We start from the raw sequence: 20,203 nt of genomic DNA, 5'->3' as shown, positions 1-20,203 counted from the left end.
ACTTGTTCAGACTGGCCAGATGGAAGAGAGCAGCCAGGCATCTTCCCTGCTTGTAGTGTTTGAGGAGGAGTCTGCCCCACTGGGCCGCCAAAGGACAGCATTCTGAGTTGGTTATGGAAGCTTGACCTGAACAGAAGAAGCTGTATCTTTTGATGGTATGTGCAAGACCGTATTAAAATTCTGATGCTTTAAAAAACATTTTGCACAACCGAACATTGTATACATGTCATGGGATTTGGTACTGTGATGAAGGTATTGAGGAAGGTCCAGAAATACTTCTGGTCACAGACCTTTGCCTGGCTGTCCTGAGTGGCTGATTGCAGATGGGCTTGGTACAGTCTGGTCATAAGTCACCAAGAGCAGGAGGCCATTATGGCTGATCTCAGCAAGGTGTGGAATAACCGGCTCCTCCCAGTCGCACCTTTAAAGTGGCACAGAGATTCAGTGCTGGCCTTACAGCAGAAGCCCTTTTCCAGTCAAGATGCTTTTGCCTGTCCTGACTGTGGAATAAATGCCTGACATTCAGAGCTGATTCTCCATTGAGCCTTGAGGCAGAAGCATTGGATCAGGCAGGGTTCCAGGCCAGGAGGCTTTTGTCCACCAAATGTAGAAATGTGGGCCAAAACTAAATCTTGAAGTAAGCAGGCAAAAGGCTTTGGAGAGTCTATGTATTACATGGGCCTGGGCTGGCTTTCATACTTCAGTTATCAGACTGAATAAGCTAAACTTTTATGTGTCAGGAAGGCCTTGGACCTAGCTCCAACTTGTTCTCTGATTTCAGCTCTTACCTCGTAAATACTAAGCCTGCAAGTGGAGGTACCTATTATACTGTTGCCTTTTTGGAGGTCACCCAAGGGACTCTTCTGAGGACTGAATTGCTTCTACCGTTAATGCCAGAGGCATGGAAGCCACTGATGGCATTGGGTTGGGGTCCCAGGTCAAAAGCAGAAGCAGCTTGCTGAGTCTTACTGAGAAACAGTCCCCAAAGAGTTGAGTTTTTCTGGGATTTCCCTTCACTTGTAAGCGTCAGGCTTGTCTAATAGATGTACAGCTTGATTAAATGCCAGTGCATCACAGATGCAATTATATTTAAGAACAAGCTACTTCTTCTAATCCCTTTGCCATCGCTGATTAATTAGACACTTTGAACTATGCCCAACTGTTTGAAAGCTGTGAAAAATACAACCTGCATAGTTAAAATTTCTGCACAAGCTATTTCCTCATTTGTGCCTACGTGCTTTTTTTAAACCTTTTTAAAAAACCATTCTTTAAATGTAATATGTATTTATACATGTTCCCAAGCACACAATCTGGCTATTTTCTTATCATGGTTAGCAATCCTTCCAGTTGGCCAAGATATACACTCACACAGTAAATCACATAACAAAGTATGTAAGAAACCAAGTGAATAATTTAGACTTACCTTCAGATTTTTGCTGTCATTGGTTACACTTCACAGTGTTTGTTTTTTCTTTCTTGGTCTTGCACAAATACCTCATAAAGGATCATTGCTGCTGTTTCTAGTGGTATCTTTTTATGGAGGTTTTAGAATATTTTTGTTGTGCCTACCAGGAGCTGGGTGGGAGTAGGATAGCTGGTACAAGGTATAGAAATTTTTCATTTTATGACATATAATTATTACTATATATCTTGTACCATGTTTTGCAAATAATTCCCAAGTCTTTTCTGTTATAGAACTGTCTTTTAAAGTAAATGAACACTAAAAGACCCATTTCACAAGTGAAGATGCCCAGACAGGGAGTCTCAGAAACTGACTCCCATGGGCCATACACTGGACTTGTAGGATGGGGTATCTGGACCCTCTAGAATATCAGTTTGAATATTTATGTATTTCTCTATCCCTGGACTGAAAATTTCATCAGTTGGCACATTGATCCTCATACTAGGCCTTGAACTCAAAAGCCTGCTTGGCTCAATCTTCAAGGGCCTCAAGTCTCTATACACCGCTGTGTTTCAGACCAGTCTTTCTTTCTTCGACTTGATATCCCCAAAGTGGAGTCCATAACAGTTCCTCCCACTTTGGAGGAGATGTTTACCTCTGACCATGCCTTTATTATATGCACATATATTTCCTTACCACTCCCTAATCTCCCTCTTGAATTCCAAACCAGATTTTGCCCCTTTCTAGAAAAGCCAGACTAAATAAAGGTCTCCACCACTAGATCTTTCCCTCTTCATGGAGAATGAGGAAGCAGTCCATCCCTGGCTAAGCCAGATTGTTTGCAGTGAATGTGTAGAAAGTGGAACACAGTTGAAAGGCTTTAGGTAATTGTGTAACTCTGATTTTTATTGACTTCATCTTCCCTCACCCTCCTAGGTAACAGCTTGTCTGATTGCTGTGGCGAAAACAGACCATGAAGTTCAAGTGCGGAGAGCTGCCATCCACGTGATTGTGCTGCTGCTTCGGGGACTCAGCCAGAAGGCCACTGAGGTAAGTCAATCTCTTACCATTTGCAAATTCCCTCCCCCTTTGTTCTTTATCTGTTCATCAGTCTTCCTTTCACCAGGACAGGCCTGGAACCTTTTTCCTGGGTGAATTCATACAGATGAATCAGTCATCAAGGATTTTTATAGCAGGAAAATTCTGTTGTTTGCATCTTCAGTAAGAGTCTCTATTTTCTCTGTGTCACATTGGGCAAACTGCACACTAACCTCCAGAAAAACCAGGACACAAGTTTATAGGTTGAGGTCCTGGGCCCCAGCGTTCCCTTCAGAGGGACAGGTTCCAGGGTGAGCTACAGACCGCACCAAGCCTGCTTTTTATAGTGTGAACTTGAGTGATTTGTCTTCCTGACTCATTTTATTGTTCATATGGAATCACTAAAGGGCTTCATTTCAAATGTCTCCTTTCTAGCTGTGAGTGCAATCCATGAGATTTTAGTCATTGCATAAATTAAACTTTTATTCCTCTTCCAAGTGGGTTTGGCTGGATTTCTCCCCAGTGTGTGGCCAGTCTAGGAAGAAAGTATATCTGTTCACGTGTGTGCTGAGAATGAATGACCTCTAAATTAATTTTCTGCTTGATTTTTATTGGAAACACATTCCCAGTTGACTTTATAAAGAGAATTTGCATTAATAATTCACTTCTTGGCATCCACAATGCTTGTCTACAGCTGGCACATCAGTATTTAACCAAGTGTCAGTGAAGCCATTAGCAACGTGTTTTGTTAGACACTTGGCTTTGTTCATGCTAGAATTTTGCCAAATTGAGTTCCCGACACCATTTTTGTACAAGCATTAGTTATCCCCCAGTTATTTTATCTAGGACCTTGACTGGAGTGGGGGACAGAGAGATCATAACTTGATGTTTCAGATAATGGTTTTAGGGTACTCACTGCTCTTGTTGAGAATCTGCTGTACAAAATGGAATTTTACAAGTCAGTGTTTTTTTTTTTACCCACTGTCAGAATCTACAAAACTCTTGACAAATATAGCGTTATGTAAGTTGTTAACAAAAGAGGAAACTGGGTAAGACATATACAGGAATCCTCTGTATTGTCCTTGCAGCTTTTCTATAAGTCTAAAATTATGTCAAAATAAAAATTTATTTTAAAAATTAAGTTACAACACTATTAAATCTTTAAAACTCTGTAAGTGCACACACCCTTACTCAGAGAGAGAGAAAGTGTGTGTGTATGTGTGTAGCATACCAAATGTCTGATTAGTAAAGTGCAAGAAGAAATAGAAACGCTATCCAGATTTTTTTCACATCTGTATGTAGCCACTGAAAGCAACACTGCTTGTCTCACCAGTACCGAAATAATTTGTAGCCATGGAAGGTTTGTGTCACTTTCAGAAAGCCATGTGAATGAAAAACCTCTATTCTCCAAACTGTCTCCAGTGAAATTTATAAATTGTGCTTACTCAGTGAATAAAGAAAAGGAAATGAGATGGGATGAGTGTATGATTTTTCTTCCTGTTGCGCCCTTGAGACCAGGTGTGTTAAGTCTTGTAATCGTAGGTGTGATTATCATCAGGGACACTTTAATGAGAAGCGGAGATAACCACAGAGCTTTCAATCTAAGATTTTCTTCACTGCTCTGTTTTGCCCCCAGGAACAGCTGAAAGGAAAATGCCACTTTGTTGGTGAAGTTTTGTTTTGTTTTGTTTCCTCTTAATCACTGTCTCTCAAGCTGCAGAGTGCCAAAAGATAATCCTAGGTTTCAGTGAATTCTCTGTTGCTCGTGGATATGCCGGCCTACAAACTGTGGTCCCAGCAGCTTGAAAAGAAAGCAAAGAGTCCAGTAAGAAGTGGCAGTCCAGATCAGGAGATAGGTTGAAATCAGAGAGGGAAGACTTTACCACCCCCACTGATGGGGTAGCTTTTACCTCTTTCCCATTTGTACGTAGCTAGAATAGCCACTTTGGAGGGAAATATAGCCTTCTCTTTCTTAATGAAACACTTTCTCTGCTTAGCCTTGTTTTGCCCTTATGATCATATCTGTTTATTTACTCATTCCCAAGTATAACCTGCAGCCAGAAGGGAACCCCCTTTATAAGCTAATTCTGCCTTACCTTTGCTGAAAATTGAATTTACAAGGAATACCCAGGAGAGGAGATATGTTTAGACCTGTACTTTCTGTTGGCCTCTGAGTTAAGAACAGCCCTCCTTATCATGGAGATTATGAGATGGGAGACAGCATGGGAAAATTGTGCCTAACTCTCCAACTCTTCTCAAGTTAAGTCTTTGCAAGGTGACTTGTTTATTCTGAGAATTGTAAATGTTTACAACATCCATATTATTAGAACATTCATTCATTCCAAAGACAGTAATGAATAATTGGAACAGTAATGGCTGAGCAACAGCCTACCGGTTGTATCTGAGAGGCATGCAGTGCATTAGGAGTGCATGCCTGCTCAATTGCTAAGTCGTGTTCAGTTCTTTTGCGACCCCATGGACTGAAGCCCACCAGGCTCCTCTGTCCATGGAATTTTCCAGGCAAGAATACTGGAGTGGGTTGCCGTTTCCTTCTTCAGGGGATTTTCCCTCAGGGATCATACCCTCATCTCCTGCATTGGCTGTTGGCTTCTTTACCACTGAGCCACCAGGAAAGCCCTTTTAAAGATTTTTGAATGAGTAATTTGGTGTGACCAGAGGCTCTCAGAATCCTGACCATATATTTCCCTTAGGAGCAATAGTTCAGTATCCATTAATTCAGGATCTGTTAATTCAGTGTTCACACAATTTTATAGAACATGACTACTAATATTACGAATAACAAGAATCAACTATATATACACTGGGGAAAAGGTTGAGTATCTTAAGAAAAAGAATGAATGATTTGGGGTTGACCATAATTCTAGATTTATGTAGGTAACTAATACCACAGTCCCCTGCATAGTTTATTGAAAGTTGACTTAGAAGAGCTGTGAGGGACTTCCCTGGCAGTCCAGTTGGTCAGACACTGCACTTCCACTGCAGGGGGCGTGGGTTCGAGCCACGTGTGTTTGATCCCTGGTCAGGAAACTAAGATCCTGCATGGTGTGGTCAAAAAAAACCCCAAAACTGTGGAATACTTCAGAGCTTTGCACACAGGTTTGTAGTGATTAAGTATAGTGGCATTTGAAACTTTCTCCCTTGTTTTTTAACATTAAAAAGTAATTGTAGCACATACCATGTCTTCCTTCTAATCCCTAATTTTAAGTGACAAAAGAATAATCTATACTCTAATGGGAGGTAAGTCAGTCAGCTTTATTCCTTCAAGATGACAACCAACCCTCAACACCATCTTGTATCTTCAAAAATAAGCAAAATCTGGAAGCATCTTCAGGGAGAAGAGTTTGAGGTTAATTATTAATTAATGGTTGAGTCAGGTTCAGAGCCAAATCCAGGCCTCCACCCAGGAATTTTTTTAAAAAATATTTATTTATTTATTTGGTTGTGCTGGGTCTTGGTTGTAGCTTGTGGGACCTAGTTCCCCAACCAGGGATTGAACCCAGGTCCCCTGCATTGGGAGCACAGAGTCTTAGCCAGTGGACCACCAGAGAAGTCCCAGGAATGGTTGTTAATTCCTTCTTTTGAGTCCAGTGTTGGACTCTGATACTAGAAGTCTGTTCCCAGTAACAATAGGAACAGTGGGTTCACTAACTTTTGTGCAGTTGGAAGTTGCTCTCCTACTTTTCTGTGAGAGAGAAGGCAAAAACCAAGGCTTAAAAAAAAAAAAAAACAGAAAAGGTGTGCATGATATTATGTTTTTTTAATGACAGCAGTCACACATGGTTCATCCAAAAGATTAGTGAATGCGTCCTGGGTTCAACCTTGTGCCTGTCTGTCCAGACCGAGAACTAGAACCCAAGGGGGATGTGACAGTCTCTGACACAGCAGGTTATAAGTGAACTGACAGACTACATGGAATCTTCTCTTCATTTTATTGGCTTTGCTTTATCCCCAGAGTTATTTTGACATTGGTTGTGGGGTTTTTTGGTGCTATGGGTGCAGTTAAACGAGCCCAGTTTCCTTCCCAGAGCTGGTTCCACAGACACTGCTCCTTTTAACACATCAGAGGTTCCATATGACGAGCAAATGAAAAGAGCATTTATTTTAAAATGACTGGGATCCAGGTAATAATTACTCCTTTGTAAACTTTGAAAAAGAGCTGGGGAGAGCCCTTTCAAGACTGAAACTAAGGAGCATCGCCGCTTCCTGGGAGCATCAAGCCACTGCCAGTTGAGCAAGGCAGGAGTTCTGTTGATCATCCACTACTGGCCTAGGCTTAGGTGCTCACCGACTGATAGTATTAATTAAAGGCATTTAATAGGAATTCAGCGTTTGGGACATCGTTGATGATGCCCTGGAGACAGAGGCATAGAGGGGTTTTAAAGTATATTGTATCCCCCACAGACACTTCCCTCTGACTCACTCTTAGACATTCTTCTTGCTGTTGCTCCATTTCAGTCTTAAGAGAAAAAATCCTCTTAGGCCCTGTATCAGTTTCCTAGGGCTACCATAACAAGTACCTCAAATGGGGTGGCTTAAAACAACAAAACTTTACTGCCTTGGGACTCCCCAGCGTGGTTCAGTGGTTGGGATTCTGCACTTCCGCTGCAGTGGGGCATGGGTTTGATCCCTAGTGAGAGAACTAGGGTCCCACATGCCACATGGCACAGCCCAAAAAATATAAAAGGAAATGAAATAATTTTAAAATAATATAATAAAGTAAAATATTTACTGTCCTGTAGTTCTGGAGGCCAGAAGTATAAAATCAAGGTGGGCTGTGCTCTCTCCGAGGTCAACTGGGAAACTCTTCCTTGCTTCTCCTCAGCTTACAGTGGTTTGCTGGCAATCCTTAGTGTTTATTGGCTTGACACTGCTTTATTCCAGTCTCTGCCTCTATGGTGATCTGCATGCTCCCTCTGTATCTGTCATTACATGGCTGTCTTCTTGTAAGGACACCAGTCATACTGGGTCAGGAGCCCACCCTGCTCCAGTATGACCTTATCTTAACTAATTGTATCACTCCAACTCTGTTTCCAAATAACATGGGATCACATTCTGAGGTACTGGGCATTAGGACCTAAACATAGGGGGAGCAGAAGACAAAATTTAACTCATAACAGCCCCTTAGGATTCCATAGTCCTTTCTGTCTTGTGCTTATGCTTCTCCACCTGTTCATTATTGTTGCATCTTGAGAAGAGCCTGTTCTGCGTGGAGTGTCTCAAATATCAAAGACAACAATGATGAGGATTATAGTGGGGATATTGTTATTATTACCATTACCACCATAACCACCATTAATGTCTGATCCATAGATTTGCTGGGTTGTTGGATGACTGTTGAAAACCCACCAAAGATAATTTTATATTCAATCCAAATGAATAGGAAATTTCTTTCTATCATGTCAGCCCCTCACCCTCAGTCATCTCAGATTTTGCAGTTGAGCCTTTCAACTCTGCAAGCATCTCACAATTGCATACATCACCTCGTTCCTCCTCATGATTGGTACCAACTTGACTGGGAAAATGCACAAGAGCCTAGAAGCTTTGTAGTTATTGAACCAAAAGGACTTATATGTTTGGACTTGATTTAACCTCCAACACTGTTGTTTTTCCCTTTCTTGCCTACCACAAGGAAGCAGTGGATACAGCACCACAAAATAAGAACAATCATGCTATCTGCTCTCATAAAGCAGGCACTAAGCTAGTACGTTGCTGTATTGTCTCACTTGATTCCCTCAGGACCTCTGAGAGTAGTGGTGTTACCCCCATTTTACAGATAGCAAAAGGAAGCCCTTCAGAGGTTAAACAAGCCACTCAAGCTCACACAGCTAGTATTGAGTGGTAGAGGTTTAAGCCCTGGATGCATTTCTCTAAGGCCCGTGCTCTAGCTGGCTTTACTGTTCCGAACCTTAAACTGCTTATTTTTTAAAAAACAAAGAGTGGATAAAGATTATTTTTTAATGCAAAGAATTACACCAATAATATGTGAAAATACACAATAAGCAGTCACTGATTTAATTTCCCATGCTGAGAATGTTTAAAGCAGTGTTGCGGTTTATTGAGTGGAGACTTGGTACCAAGTTTCAGTTCCTGTTTAGCCATGTACTTTCTCTGTAAATAGTAAGTTCTCATCCCTTCCCTCTAGCAAGGTGTTGCCAAGAAATTGTGATGACTTTCTTTACTTCCTAAGACCCAGTCAGACCAGAAGCACAACTTTTCAAATGTTCATTCCCACACATTAAAAATTAAATGTTTAGTCAGTAATGAATGCTTGTTTTTCCAAGAATCTCTACCGTCTCTCAAGATTTCTAAATGGGATAGTGATTCAGAAGTCATCCCTCGAAACCGCTGAGTTAAAGAGGGTTTGCAGCTAGATAACCCTGGAGATTGTCAGGGGCATTTTTTTTTTAAATATTCTAACTTTTATTAATGATTTAGCTTGATTCTTGTTTTCTACTTTTTCCAATTGAACTTCTGAGTTATGTTTACTTTTTTTTAAATTTTTATTTTTACTTTATTTTATTTTACAATACTGTATTGGTTTTGCCATACATTGACATGAATCCACCACGGGTGTACATGAGTTCCCAATCCTGAACCCCTCTCCCACCTGCCACCCCATATCATCTCTCTGGATCATCCCCATGCACCAGCCCCAAGCATCCTGTATCCTGTATCAAACATAGACTGGCGATTCATTTCTTAGATGATAGTATACATGTTTCAGTGCCATTCTCCCAAATCATCCCACCCTTTCCCTCTCCCTCAGAGTCCAAAAGTCCGTTCTATACATCTGTGTCTCTTTTGCTGTCTCGCATACAGGGTCATCATTACCATCTTTCTAAATTCCATATATATGTGTTAGTATACTGTATTGGTGTTTTTCTTTCTGGCTTACTTCACTCTGTATAATCGGCTCCAGTTTCATCCATCTCATTAGAACTGATTCAAATGTATTCTTTTTAATGGCTGAGTAATACTCCATTGTGTATTTGTACCACAGCTTTCTTATCCATTCATCTGCTGATGTTTCCATGTCCTGGCTATTATAAACAGTGCTGTGATGAACATTGGGGGTACATGTGTCTCTTTCAATTCTGGTTTCCTTGGTGTGTATGCCCAGCAGTGGGATTGCTGGGTCATATGGCAGTTCTGTTTGCAATTTTTTAAAGAATCTCCACACTGATCTCCATAGTGGCTGTACTAGTTTGCATTCCCACCAACAGTGTAAGAGGGTTCCCTTCTCTCCACATCCTCTCCAGCATTTATTGCTTGTAGACTTTTGGGTCGCAGCTATTCTGACTGGTGTGAAATGGTACCTCATTGTGGTCTTGATTTGCATTTCTCTGATAATGAGTGATGTTGAGCATCTTTTCATGTGTTTGTTAGCCATCTGTATGTCTTCTTTGGAGAAATGTCTATTTAGTTCTTTGGCCCATTTTTTGATTGGGTCATTTATTTTTCTGGAGTTGAGCTGCATAAGTTGCTTGTATATTTTTGAGATTAGTTGTTTGTCAGTTGCTTCATTTGCTATTATTTTCTCTGTCAGGGGCATTTTTCAGTGGTGTATTTGTTCCAGGCTCTGAGCCAGGGTCCGAGAGAGCCGCTGGAAAGTTGTCAGGAGAGGAGTAGGACCAGGCTGGAGACAGATCCAGCCTAAGGGAAGCTGGTGAACAGAAGAGAGGCAAGGCCAGGTCCAGGCAGACAAAGACACTTCTGCAAGGCCACTGCAGCTGACCCAAAGGAAGGTAAAATGACTGTGCTCTGTCCATCAATAGCACAGTAGCCCCTTCTCCCCTCACCTTGTAGGTTTTTCTGACATAATTTCTAAAATTGAGATATAACTGATGTAACTCATATCTATAAAATTAGTCTACAATTCAAGGTTTTTAGTATATTCATTAAGTTGTGCAAACATCACTACCATTTAATCCAGAGCATTTCATTACTCCTCAAAAGAAGCATTGTACTCATTAACAGTTATTCCCCCATGACCCCCATCCAGCCCATGGCAGCCACTACTGCCTTTGGATTTGCCTTTTCTAGATACTTCATATAAAAAAGAACCATAATATGCAACCTTTTGTGTCTGGCTCCTTTCACTTAGAATAATGTGGTCAAGATCATCCATATTGTAACATGTATCAGGATTTCATTACTTTTTATGGCTGAATAATATTCCACTATGTGGATCTAGCATATTTGTTTACCCATTCATTCATTCATTGATGGACATTTGGGTTATTTCCACTTTTTGGCTATTTTAAATAATGTTGCTATGAGCATTTGTCTCCAGGATTTTGTGCAACATATGTTTTCAGTTTTCTTGGATATATACCTAGGATTAGAATTGCTGGGTTGAATGGTGCCTCTATGTTTAGCTTTTTGAGGAACTGCCAGACTGTTCTCCAGCTGCACCATTTTTTATTTCTACCAGCAGCACATGAGGGTTCCAAATGTTCCACATTCTCATTAGCTCTTGTTATTGTCTATCATTTACCAGATTTATAGTCATCCTACTGGGTGTAAAGTGGTGTACTTTATTTATTTTAGATTTTATTGTAGTTGATTTACAATGTTAAGTTAGTTTCTGATAAACAGCACAGTGATTCAGTTACATGTATTCTTTTTCATTGTAGGTTATTACATGATACTGAATATAGTTCCCTGTGCTATACAGTAGGACCTTATTGTTTATCTGTTTTGTCTAGAGTAGTTTATATCTGCACATCCCAAACTCCTCATTTATCCTTCCTCCCCTTTGTCCATTTTGGCAACCATATGTTGTTTTCTGTGTCTGAGTGTTTCTGATTCATAAATAAGGTCACTTGTATTTTCGATCCCACATGTAAGTGGCATCATATGACACTTGGCTTACTGCGCTTAATATAATCTCTAGGTCTGTCCTTGTTGGTGCAAGTGGCATTATTTCATTCTTTTTATAGTTGTGTAGTATTCCATTGTATATATGTGACCATATCTTCTTTATTCATTTATCTGTTGATGGACATTTAGATTGCTTCTGTGTCTTAGCTATTGTAAATAGTGTTGCAATGAACATACATCTACACCTGTGGTGGATTCATGTCAATCTATGCCAAAACCAATACAGAATTGTAAAGTAAAAATTAAAAATAAATAAATAAATAAATAAATAAAAAAACAAATTATGGTTTTGTCCAGGTATATGCCAATAAATGGGATTACGGGATCATATGGCAACTTTATTTTTAGTTTTTCAGGAACTTCCATATTGTTATCCATAGTGGCTGTACCAGCTTACATTCCCATCAGCAGTTTAGGAGGGTTCCCTTTTCTCCACACACATTTCTGCCATTTATTGTTTGTGGAGTTTTTAATGACGGCCATTAATGATGGCCATTTTGACTGGTGTTTTTCTTTTAACTTAATAATTTTATTTGATTTCTCTGATAATTAACATTGTTGAGCATCTTTTCCTATGCCTGTTGGCCATCTGTATGTCTTCGTTGATGAAATATCTATTTACATTTTATGCCTATTTTATGATTGGGTTATTTGTCTTTTTGTTATTTAGTTGCATGAGCTATTTGTATATTTGGGAAATAAAGCTCTTGTTGGTTCCATTTTTTGCATATATTTTCTCCCTTTCTGTAGGTTTTCTTTTTGTTTATGGTTTCCTTTGCTATTCAGAAGCTTATTAGTTTGATTAGTGCTCATTTGTTGTTGTTTTCATTTTTTGCTTTTTTTCCTATTGCCTTGGAAGACTGACATAAGAAATATATGCATTCCTCTTCCCCATTTTCCTTATACATCTACAGTACAGTTTTTACTGTATAGCATTTAGTGTTTATATTGTTATGACTATAACTATTATCTATAGCTGAGCCATGTAATATGATAATATGATTTATGTCAGATTTATGATCATGTTCTCTTTTAAGAGTTTTGTGGTGTCATGTCTTATATTTGCCTTTAAGTTGTTTTGAATTTAAGGCAGGTTAAGAAATGTGTGATCACTCACCTAGAGCCAGACATCCTGGAATGTGAAGTTAAGTGGGCCTTAGAAAGCATCACTACGAACAAAGCTAGTGGAGGTAATGGAATTCCAGTTGAGCTATTTCAGACCCTGAAAGATGATGCTGTAAAAGTGCTGCACTCAATATGCCAGCAAATTTGGAAAACTCAGCAGTGGCCACAGGACTGGAAAAGGTCAGTTTTCATTCCAATGCCAAAGAATGCTCAAACTACCGCACAGTTGCACTCATCTCACACGCTAGTAGAGTAATACTCAGAATTCTCCAAGCCAGGCTTCAGCAATACATGAACCGTGAACTTCCAGATGTTCAAGCTGGTTTTAGAAAAGGCAGAGGAACCAGAGATCAAATTGCCAATATCTGCTGGATCATAGAAAAAGCAAGAGAGTTCCAGAAAAACATCTGCTTCTGCTTTATTGACTATGCCAAAGCCTTTGACTGTGTGGATCACTATAAACTGTGGAAAATTCTGAAAGAAATGGGAATACCAGACCACCTGACCCACCTGACCTGCCTCTTGAGAAACCTATATGCAAGTCAGGAAGCAACAGTTAGAACTGGACATGGAACAACAGACTGGTTCCAAATAGGAAAAGGAGTACGTCAAGGCTGTATATTGTCACCCTGCTTATTTAACTTCTATGCAGAGTACATCATGAGGAACACTGGGCTGGAAGAAACACAAGCTGGAATCAAGATTGCCAGGAGAAATATCAACAACCTCAGATATGCAGATGACACCACCCTTATGGCAGAAAGTGAAGAGGAATTAAAAAGCCTCTTGATGAAAGTGAAAGAGAGTGAAAAAGTTGGCTTAAAGCTCAATATTCATAAAACGAAGATCATGGCATCCGGTCCCATCACTTCATGGCAAATAAATGGGGAAACAGTGGAAACAATGTCAGAGTTTATTTTGGGGGGCTCCAAAATCACTGCAGATGGTGATTGCAGCCATGAAATTAAAAGACGCTTACTCCTTGGAAGGAAAGTTATGACCAACCTAGACAGCATATTCAAAAGCAGAGACATTACTTTGCTGACTAAAGTCCGTCTAGTCAAGGCTATGGTTTTTCCAGTAGTCATGTATAGATGTGAGAGTTGGACTGTGAAGAAGGCTGAGCGCCGAAGAATTGATGCTTTTGAACTGTGGTGTTGGAGAAGACTCTTGAGAGTCCCTTGGACTGCAAGGAGATCCAGCCAGTCCATTCTAAAGGAGATCAGTCCTGGGTGTTCTTTGGAAGGACTGATAGTAAAGCTGAAACTCCAGTACTTTGGCCACCTCATGCAAAGAGTTGACTCATTGGAAAAGACTCTGATGCTGGGAGGGATTGGGGGCAGGAGGAAAAGGGGGCGACAGAGGATGAGATGGCTGGATGGCATCACCAACTCGATGGACATGAGTTTGAGTGAACTCCGGGAGTTGATGATGGACAGGGAGGCCTGGGGTGCTGCAATTCATGGGGTCACAAAGAGTCGGACACGACTGAGCGACTGAACTGAACTGAACTGAACTGAAGAAGAGTTCTGACTTCCATGCCACTGTCCTGCTTTCCTAGCATTATGTGTCAAAGAGACTGTCTTTTCTCCACTGTATCTTGCCTCCTTGTCAAAGATTAATTGACCATAGGATTTGGGTTTATTTCTAGGCTGTATTATGTTCCATTGATCCATATGTCTGTTTTCATGCCAGTACCATGCTGTTTTGATTACTGTAGCTTTGCAGTAATGTCTGAAGTCTGGAAGGATTTTGCCTCCATCTTTGTTCTTTTTCCTCAGAATTGCTTTGGCATTTCTGGGTCTTTTGGATTCTATATCAATTTTAAGGTTATTTGTTCTAGTTCTGTGAAAAATGTTGTGGGTAGTTTGATTTTGATCACATTAAATCTGTAGATAGCTTTGGATATTATGGTCATTTTAACAATATTCAGTTCAGTTCAGTTCAGTCGCTCAGTCATGTGCGACTCTTTGCGACCCCATGAATCGCAGCACGCCAGGCCTCCCTGTCCATCACCAGCTCCCGGAGTTCACTCAGACTCATGTCCATCAAGTCCGTCATGCCAGCCAGCCATCTCATCCTCGGTCGTCCCCTTCTCCTCCTGCCCCCAATCCCTCCCAGCATCAGAGTCTCTTCCAATGAGTCAACTCTTTGCATGAGGTGGCCAAAGTACTGGAGTTTCAGCTTTAGCATCATTCCTTCCAAAGAAATCCCAGGGCTGATCTCCTTCAGAATGGACTGGTTGGATCTCCTTGCAGTCCAAGGGACTCTCAAGAGTCTTCTCCAACACCACAGTTCAAAAGCATCAATTCTTTGCCGCTCAGCCTTCTTCACAGTCCAACTCTCACATCCATACATGACCACTGGAAAAACCATAGCCTTGACTAGACGGACTTTAGTCAGCAAAGTAATGTCTCTGCTTTTGAATATGCTATCTAGGTTGGTCATAACTTTTCTTCCAAGGAGTTAAGCGTCTTTTAATTTCATGGCTGCAATCACCATCTGCAGTGATTTTGGAGCCCCCCAAAATAAAGTCTGACACTGTTTCCACTGTTTGCCCGTCTATTTCCCATGAAGTGATGGGACCGGATTCCATGATCTTCATTTTATGAATATTGAGCTTTAAGCCAACTTTTTCACTCTCCTCTTTCACTTTCATCAAGAGGCTTTTTAATTCCTCTTCACTTTCTGCCATAAGGGTGGTGTCATCTGTATATCTGAGGTTATTGATATTTCTCCTGGCAATCTTGATTCCAGCTTGTGTTTCTTCCAGTCCAGTATTAACATTTCTAATCCAAGAGCAGGGATTATCTTTCTGAATCATTTTCAGTTTCCTTTTTCAATGTTTTATAAAGTTCTCAGCATAAAAGTCTTTCACCTCCTTTGTCAGGTTTATTCCCAAGCATTTTTTTTCAATATTATATTAGAGGGGATTGTTTTTTACTTTCCTTTTCTGATATTTCACTATTAGTGTAAAGAAATGCAACAGGTTTCTGTATATTAATCTTGTATCCTGCTGATTAGTTGCTTTTTAAAATGTTTACTTTTACATTTCTAGGTAGCATACTTATAGTTTTATTTCTTGATTTTTCAGTTCATTTAATGACTTCCTACTAGATCTAATATGTACAAGTGGGATGTAGTCATTATGTTCCTCAGGTATAAAAAACTGGCCTGCAGTGAGAAGGGATGAAACAGCAGAGTATATGTGGCTTAGACTTAGAGCATGAACTCTAGGAGTAGGATATCTAAGATTGAGTCCCTTTGGTTTCCTCATCTGTAAAATGGGGATAATAATAGTACCGTTTTATAGGGTTGTTGTGAGAATTAAATGAACTTCTTTATATAAAGTATTTGGAATGTATAGGTTCTAAAAACTCAATATGTATTAATTATTATTAGCATTCCCCCCACAAATATATGCATTCCTTTTCCCCATTCTCCCTATATAACTACATTACAGTTTTACTGTACAGCATTTAATGTTTATATTATTCTGACTATAACCGTTATTTATAGCTGAGCCATGTAATATGATTATATTTTTTTTGTATATGAATTTCAGCTTTCCCTGAGGTTAATAAATGTCTCAGCTTTACAGTTGTTCCTTTTCTATAAATCTATTATCAATTCATCCCCAATCTCTGCTAAAAGTTTATAAATCTCTTAAAAGTTTCAAATACATCAAGTACTCTTATATCTTCACATGACTCCTACAACCCTTCATCCACTGGCTCTTCTTTGGGACCCATTACTTTCTAAACCTGTTGCAAGATTTAAGAATAGAACACTTAAAAGCTCATGATGCTCTGTGTGCTTGGGCAATACTTATGAACAGGTGGACTTTATAGGAGGGTGATCTGGCCAATTCATTGGGAGATTCGACTTATTTTGAAGTCTTGTCTTTAAGTCTGGCTAGAGAAGAACTGTCTTGTCTCCTTCCTAGAGGATGTGAGCCTGGCTGCCCGGGTTCTGAAAGACAGGTGGAAGGAGGAGGATGGCAGTCTCACCATTCAGTGTGTGAAGTTTCACGTAATTGTTCTGTTTTCACCATGGCAACTTCATCCTTATCTATATCTGACGTCCATCTATCCAGAGTCTCTCTAATTGGACCTCAAGAAGATAAAACTCTATTGACTTCTGCTGTGGTTGGCGAGGGGCAGTCACCTGGATATACAGAGTGGAAGGCACTAGGGGACCTAATACTACTCATACACAGTTCTAACCAGGGCTTCTGTTCATCTCCATGTTAAGAAGTATAGCCCATCAACTCCTAAAGTTTTTTGCATTTGGGAGATGGTGATGAACAGGGAGGCCTGGCGTGCTGCAATTCATGGGGTCACAAAGAGTCGGACATGACTGAGCGACTGAACTGAACTGTGGTGCATTAGACTTGCTTCTGGGCTTCTTAGATTTAAGAATCAATTTACCATCCAAATCACACACTTCTGAGAGGACACTATTAATAATTATAGCATCACAGTAGATGTAATCTGTACTAACCTGGGCAAATCAGAACCACGACCCTAGGATTCATCCAGCTGCTTTCTAGCATCTAAACTTTTGTTGCCATGGCCTTGTTAGTTCTTTTTGTTCTGACAGCAGCATGACCACTGATGGTAGCCCAGTGTGGCATCTTACGTCTAACATTGATATATTCTCTCTCTGGCCGCAAATACAAAAATGTCAGGGAAGAAACATAATGTGCCAGCTAAGATCGGATACCCATCCCAGGTCAGCCAGCATGACTGGGCCAAGTGGGGCGTGTGGGGTTGCTGATTTGTATAAAAGCCGGTTCAGCCTCCCCTGTAGCCATTTATGAGAGAAGAGGCTGGAGCCAGTGCCTGGGAGTAGGGGATAGTCCTGTAAATTTCCTCAACAGTAACTTGGCCAAATCAATATGACATTAGTGATGGACTTAAGAAGTAAAACTGAAGAGATTGGGACTCAGTACCATACTGTTTCTGCTAAAATATAAGTGTACAACTTTTTCTAGTGATAACATAAGTGACAGTTTGGAAGACCTAACATTTAAAGACTGCTCCCTTTCTGCCTGTTCTGCATAATCATTTACATAGATTTAAATATGTTAGAATCTGAGTTGTCTTCCTCTTCTGCATCAGACTTAAGCTATTTTATTTTCTGTAGGATAGTTCTGTCCTTACCCTTCCTAATCTGATCTAAAATCGCCAAGAAGCACAGAATTTTGAAATGTTCGTGGTAGAAAAGGCCTTAGAGACTATTTCATTTACAATTCACAAAAAATTTCACTTTGCTTATTAGCTCCGTGAGTTGCTCCTTCAACATGAGGTGTCCATGGTCAGATAACATTGGAAAATGCTGTGTACTACTGTATACTCCCCTCCTGGAGATTCTGTGTACATTTGCCTGTTAAGGTGTTTGAGAAGTCCTGCAAAAAAGAAAACTAGCAGCTTCCTCAGCTCCTCAGCCATTTACCAAGGAACCCTGTTTTCATTATAAGCATGCCAAGTAATAATGTTCCATGGGACATACTTTGGAAAGTAATCCAACCATCCTAGTTTATGAATGAAGAAACGAAATTCATGAAGAGACAGCAGTTACGATTTTCCGAAGGTAATGCCAGGAAGGATTAGCACTGTTTCCAGTTATTCTTGGGAGCTTACATTGGTCAAGGGCTCGTGAGAATATAGTATCTCCCCCTCTTCCTCTTGTTTAATTCTCTCACCCACTTGAACAAGGTTCACTTTTTTATCCACAGTGTCTTAGGTCACATCATGAAGGTGAATTGGAGCACAAGATAACCATCATATGTAGAAACATCAATATCAGCTCCCTGTCTCTAGATCAGAACCAACATACTTTGATTACAACAAGTTATTTTAACAAATATTTTAGAGTTCCCCTTTTTATCCTCCTGAAATGAAATGTATAGCCCCTTAACCTGCTGCTGCTGCTAAGTCACTTCAGTCGTGTCCGACTCTGTGCGACCCCATAGACGGCAGCCCACCAGGCTCCCCCATCCCTGGGATTCTCCAGGCAAGAACACTGGAGTGGGTTGCCATTTCCTTCTCCAATGCAGGAAAGTGAAAAGTGAAAGTGAAGTCGCTCAGTTGTGTCCAAGTCTTCGCGATCCCACGGACTGCAGCCTACCAGGCTCCTCCGTCCATGGGATTTTCCAGGCAAGAGTACTGGAGTGGGGTGCCATTGCCTTCTCCGGCTCCTTAACCTACCTATATTTAAAAATTAATGTAATATTCAACTATAATATAAAGAAGGAATAAAAGAATAGTATTTTATAATAACATTTTAATATAGAAATATCTAGGCCAACTCTAAAGATAAAATGAACTGTTCAGTTCCTCTTCTATGTAGAATCATCATGAATGTAATGGCTACAAATACAAATCAATAATAAATATCTTATACCAGCTACTGAGAAGTAAGTTGAGTAGCCTGATTTTCCAAACTGGTAAACTGCTCTCTGTAAAATTCCAAACAAATAAAAATATTATCTTCTCTCAATTTATATAGTTCTTGCTTTCTTAAAAAATTCAGTGTATAATACAACCTAGTGAAAATACTTTTACTGAGCATTTATTAGATGGTAGCATATATATTTAAGTGCTATAAGTTAATTCATTCATTTAATTTTCATAATGATCTCACTTAGGTATGATTAATATCCCCGTTTTATACATGGGGAAACTAAGACAAAGAAGATAAGTAACTTGTTCAGCAACTATTTAATAGTAAGTTACAGCCCAGTCAATGAACCCAGGCAGTGCAGCTCCCGAACTTGTGCTCACAGGTTCTGTGACTGTCATCTGAAGGACTCCGAAACTGAGTCACTTGGGCATTTTCTACATAGAACACAGCTAATGGAAGGCGGCTTCGGATCCTGGAAACCAAAAGGAAAACAGACCAGAGTCTCTGTTTAGTGTTGGTTCACTGTCTACCCTGGAGAATGACAGAGAGGGAGAGGAGAGTGTTGGGACCAGCCTTGGACCCAGATGCCCTGCTCCTGGGACCTGCCAGAGTGAACTGTTCAGAGAGTAGAGACAGGAAACAGCCCAGGCTTCATTTTTATTCTTCCTCCTCTTCCTCTAGCCCTTGTCAAAAGCATAAGCCAACCATGGACTATGCCATCTAGCAACTTCTCATAATGGACCCAGAACTGAAAAGGAAGGGAGCTGAAAAAAACTGAAAGAGACATAGTACCTCTGGGGCTGCAGGCTGGGAAGTGAGAGGCTTGGGACTTGCCTCCTGCCCTGCAGCCTGATTGAGAATCTGCTCTTCCTCTAAGAGTGATTGTGCTAATAATCAGATAGGCCTCTGGGTTGCAAAACCCACTTATCTTTGCTCCATCCTCTGAAAGGGTGAGGTTCTGACTAAGGGTTGTCTCCTTGGAGTAACTTAAAAAGACAGTTTGGATTAATGCTCTGGGGTCTGTTCCAGCTCATTGCTCATCACCCCACAGTGTTTGCTCTTAGCAAATCTGCTCCAAACAAATTGTGTGTTCTCTGAGATTTAGTATTTAATAATGATGTAACTAACTACTATATGCCAGGCAGGAGAAAGCAGTGGCACCCCACTCCAATACTCTTGCCTGGAAAATCCCATGGACGGAGGAGCCTGGTAGGCTGCAGTCCATGGAGTCGCTAGGAGTCGGACACGACTAAGTGACTTCACTTTCACTTTTTACTTTCATGCATTGGAGAAGGACATGGCAACCCACTCCAGTGTTCTTGCCTG

At 40.4% G+C, this 20,203-nt stretch overlaps 1 protein-coding gene across 2 annotated transcripts in view; it reads left to right on the top strand.

Moving 5' to 3' along the window:
- Positions 1–20,203, top strand: part of TANGO6 (transport and golgi organization 6 homolog) — a 177,277-nt gene that overhangs the window by 142,071 nt on the left and 15,003 nt on the right. For both annotated transcript variants that reach the window (XM_040253254.1, XM_040253255.1), the window contains exon 17: positions 2,339–2,452. In XM_040253254.1, the coding sequence (XP_040109188.1) occupies positions 2,339–2,452 (114 nt within the window). The remainder of the gene's footprint in view (positions 1–2,338; positions 2,453–20,203) is intronic.

The sequence above is a fragment of the Oryx dammah genome, unplaced genomic scaffold, assembly GCF_014754425.2.
Source record: "Oryx dammah isolate SB20612 unplaced genomic scaffold, SCBI_Odam_1.1 HiC_scaffold_13, whole genome shotgun sequence".
NCBI lineage: Eukaryota > Metazoa > Chordata > Mammalia > Artiodactyla > Bovidae > Oryx > Oryx dammah.
This window is presented reverse-complemented; position numbering and strand designations above follow the sequence as displayed.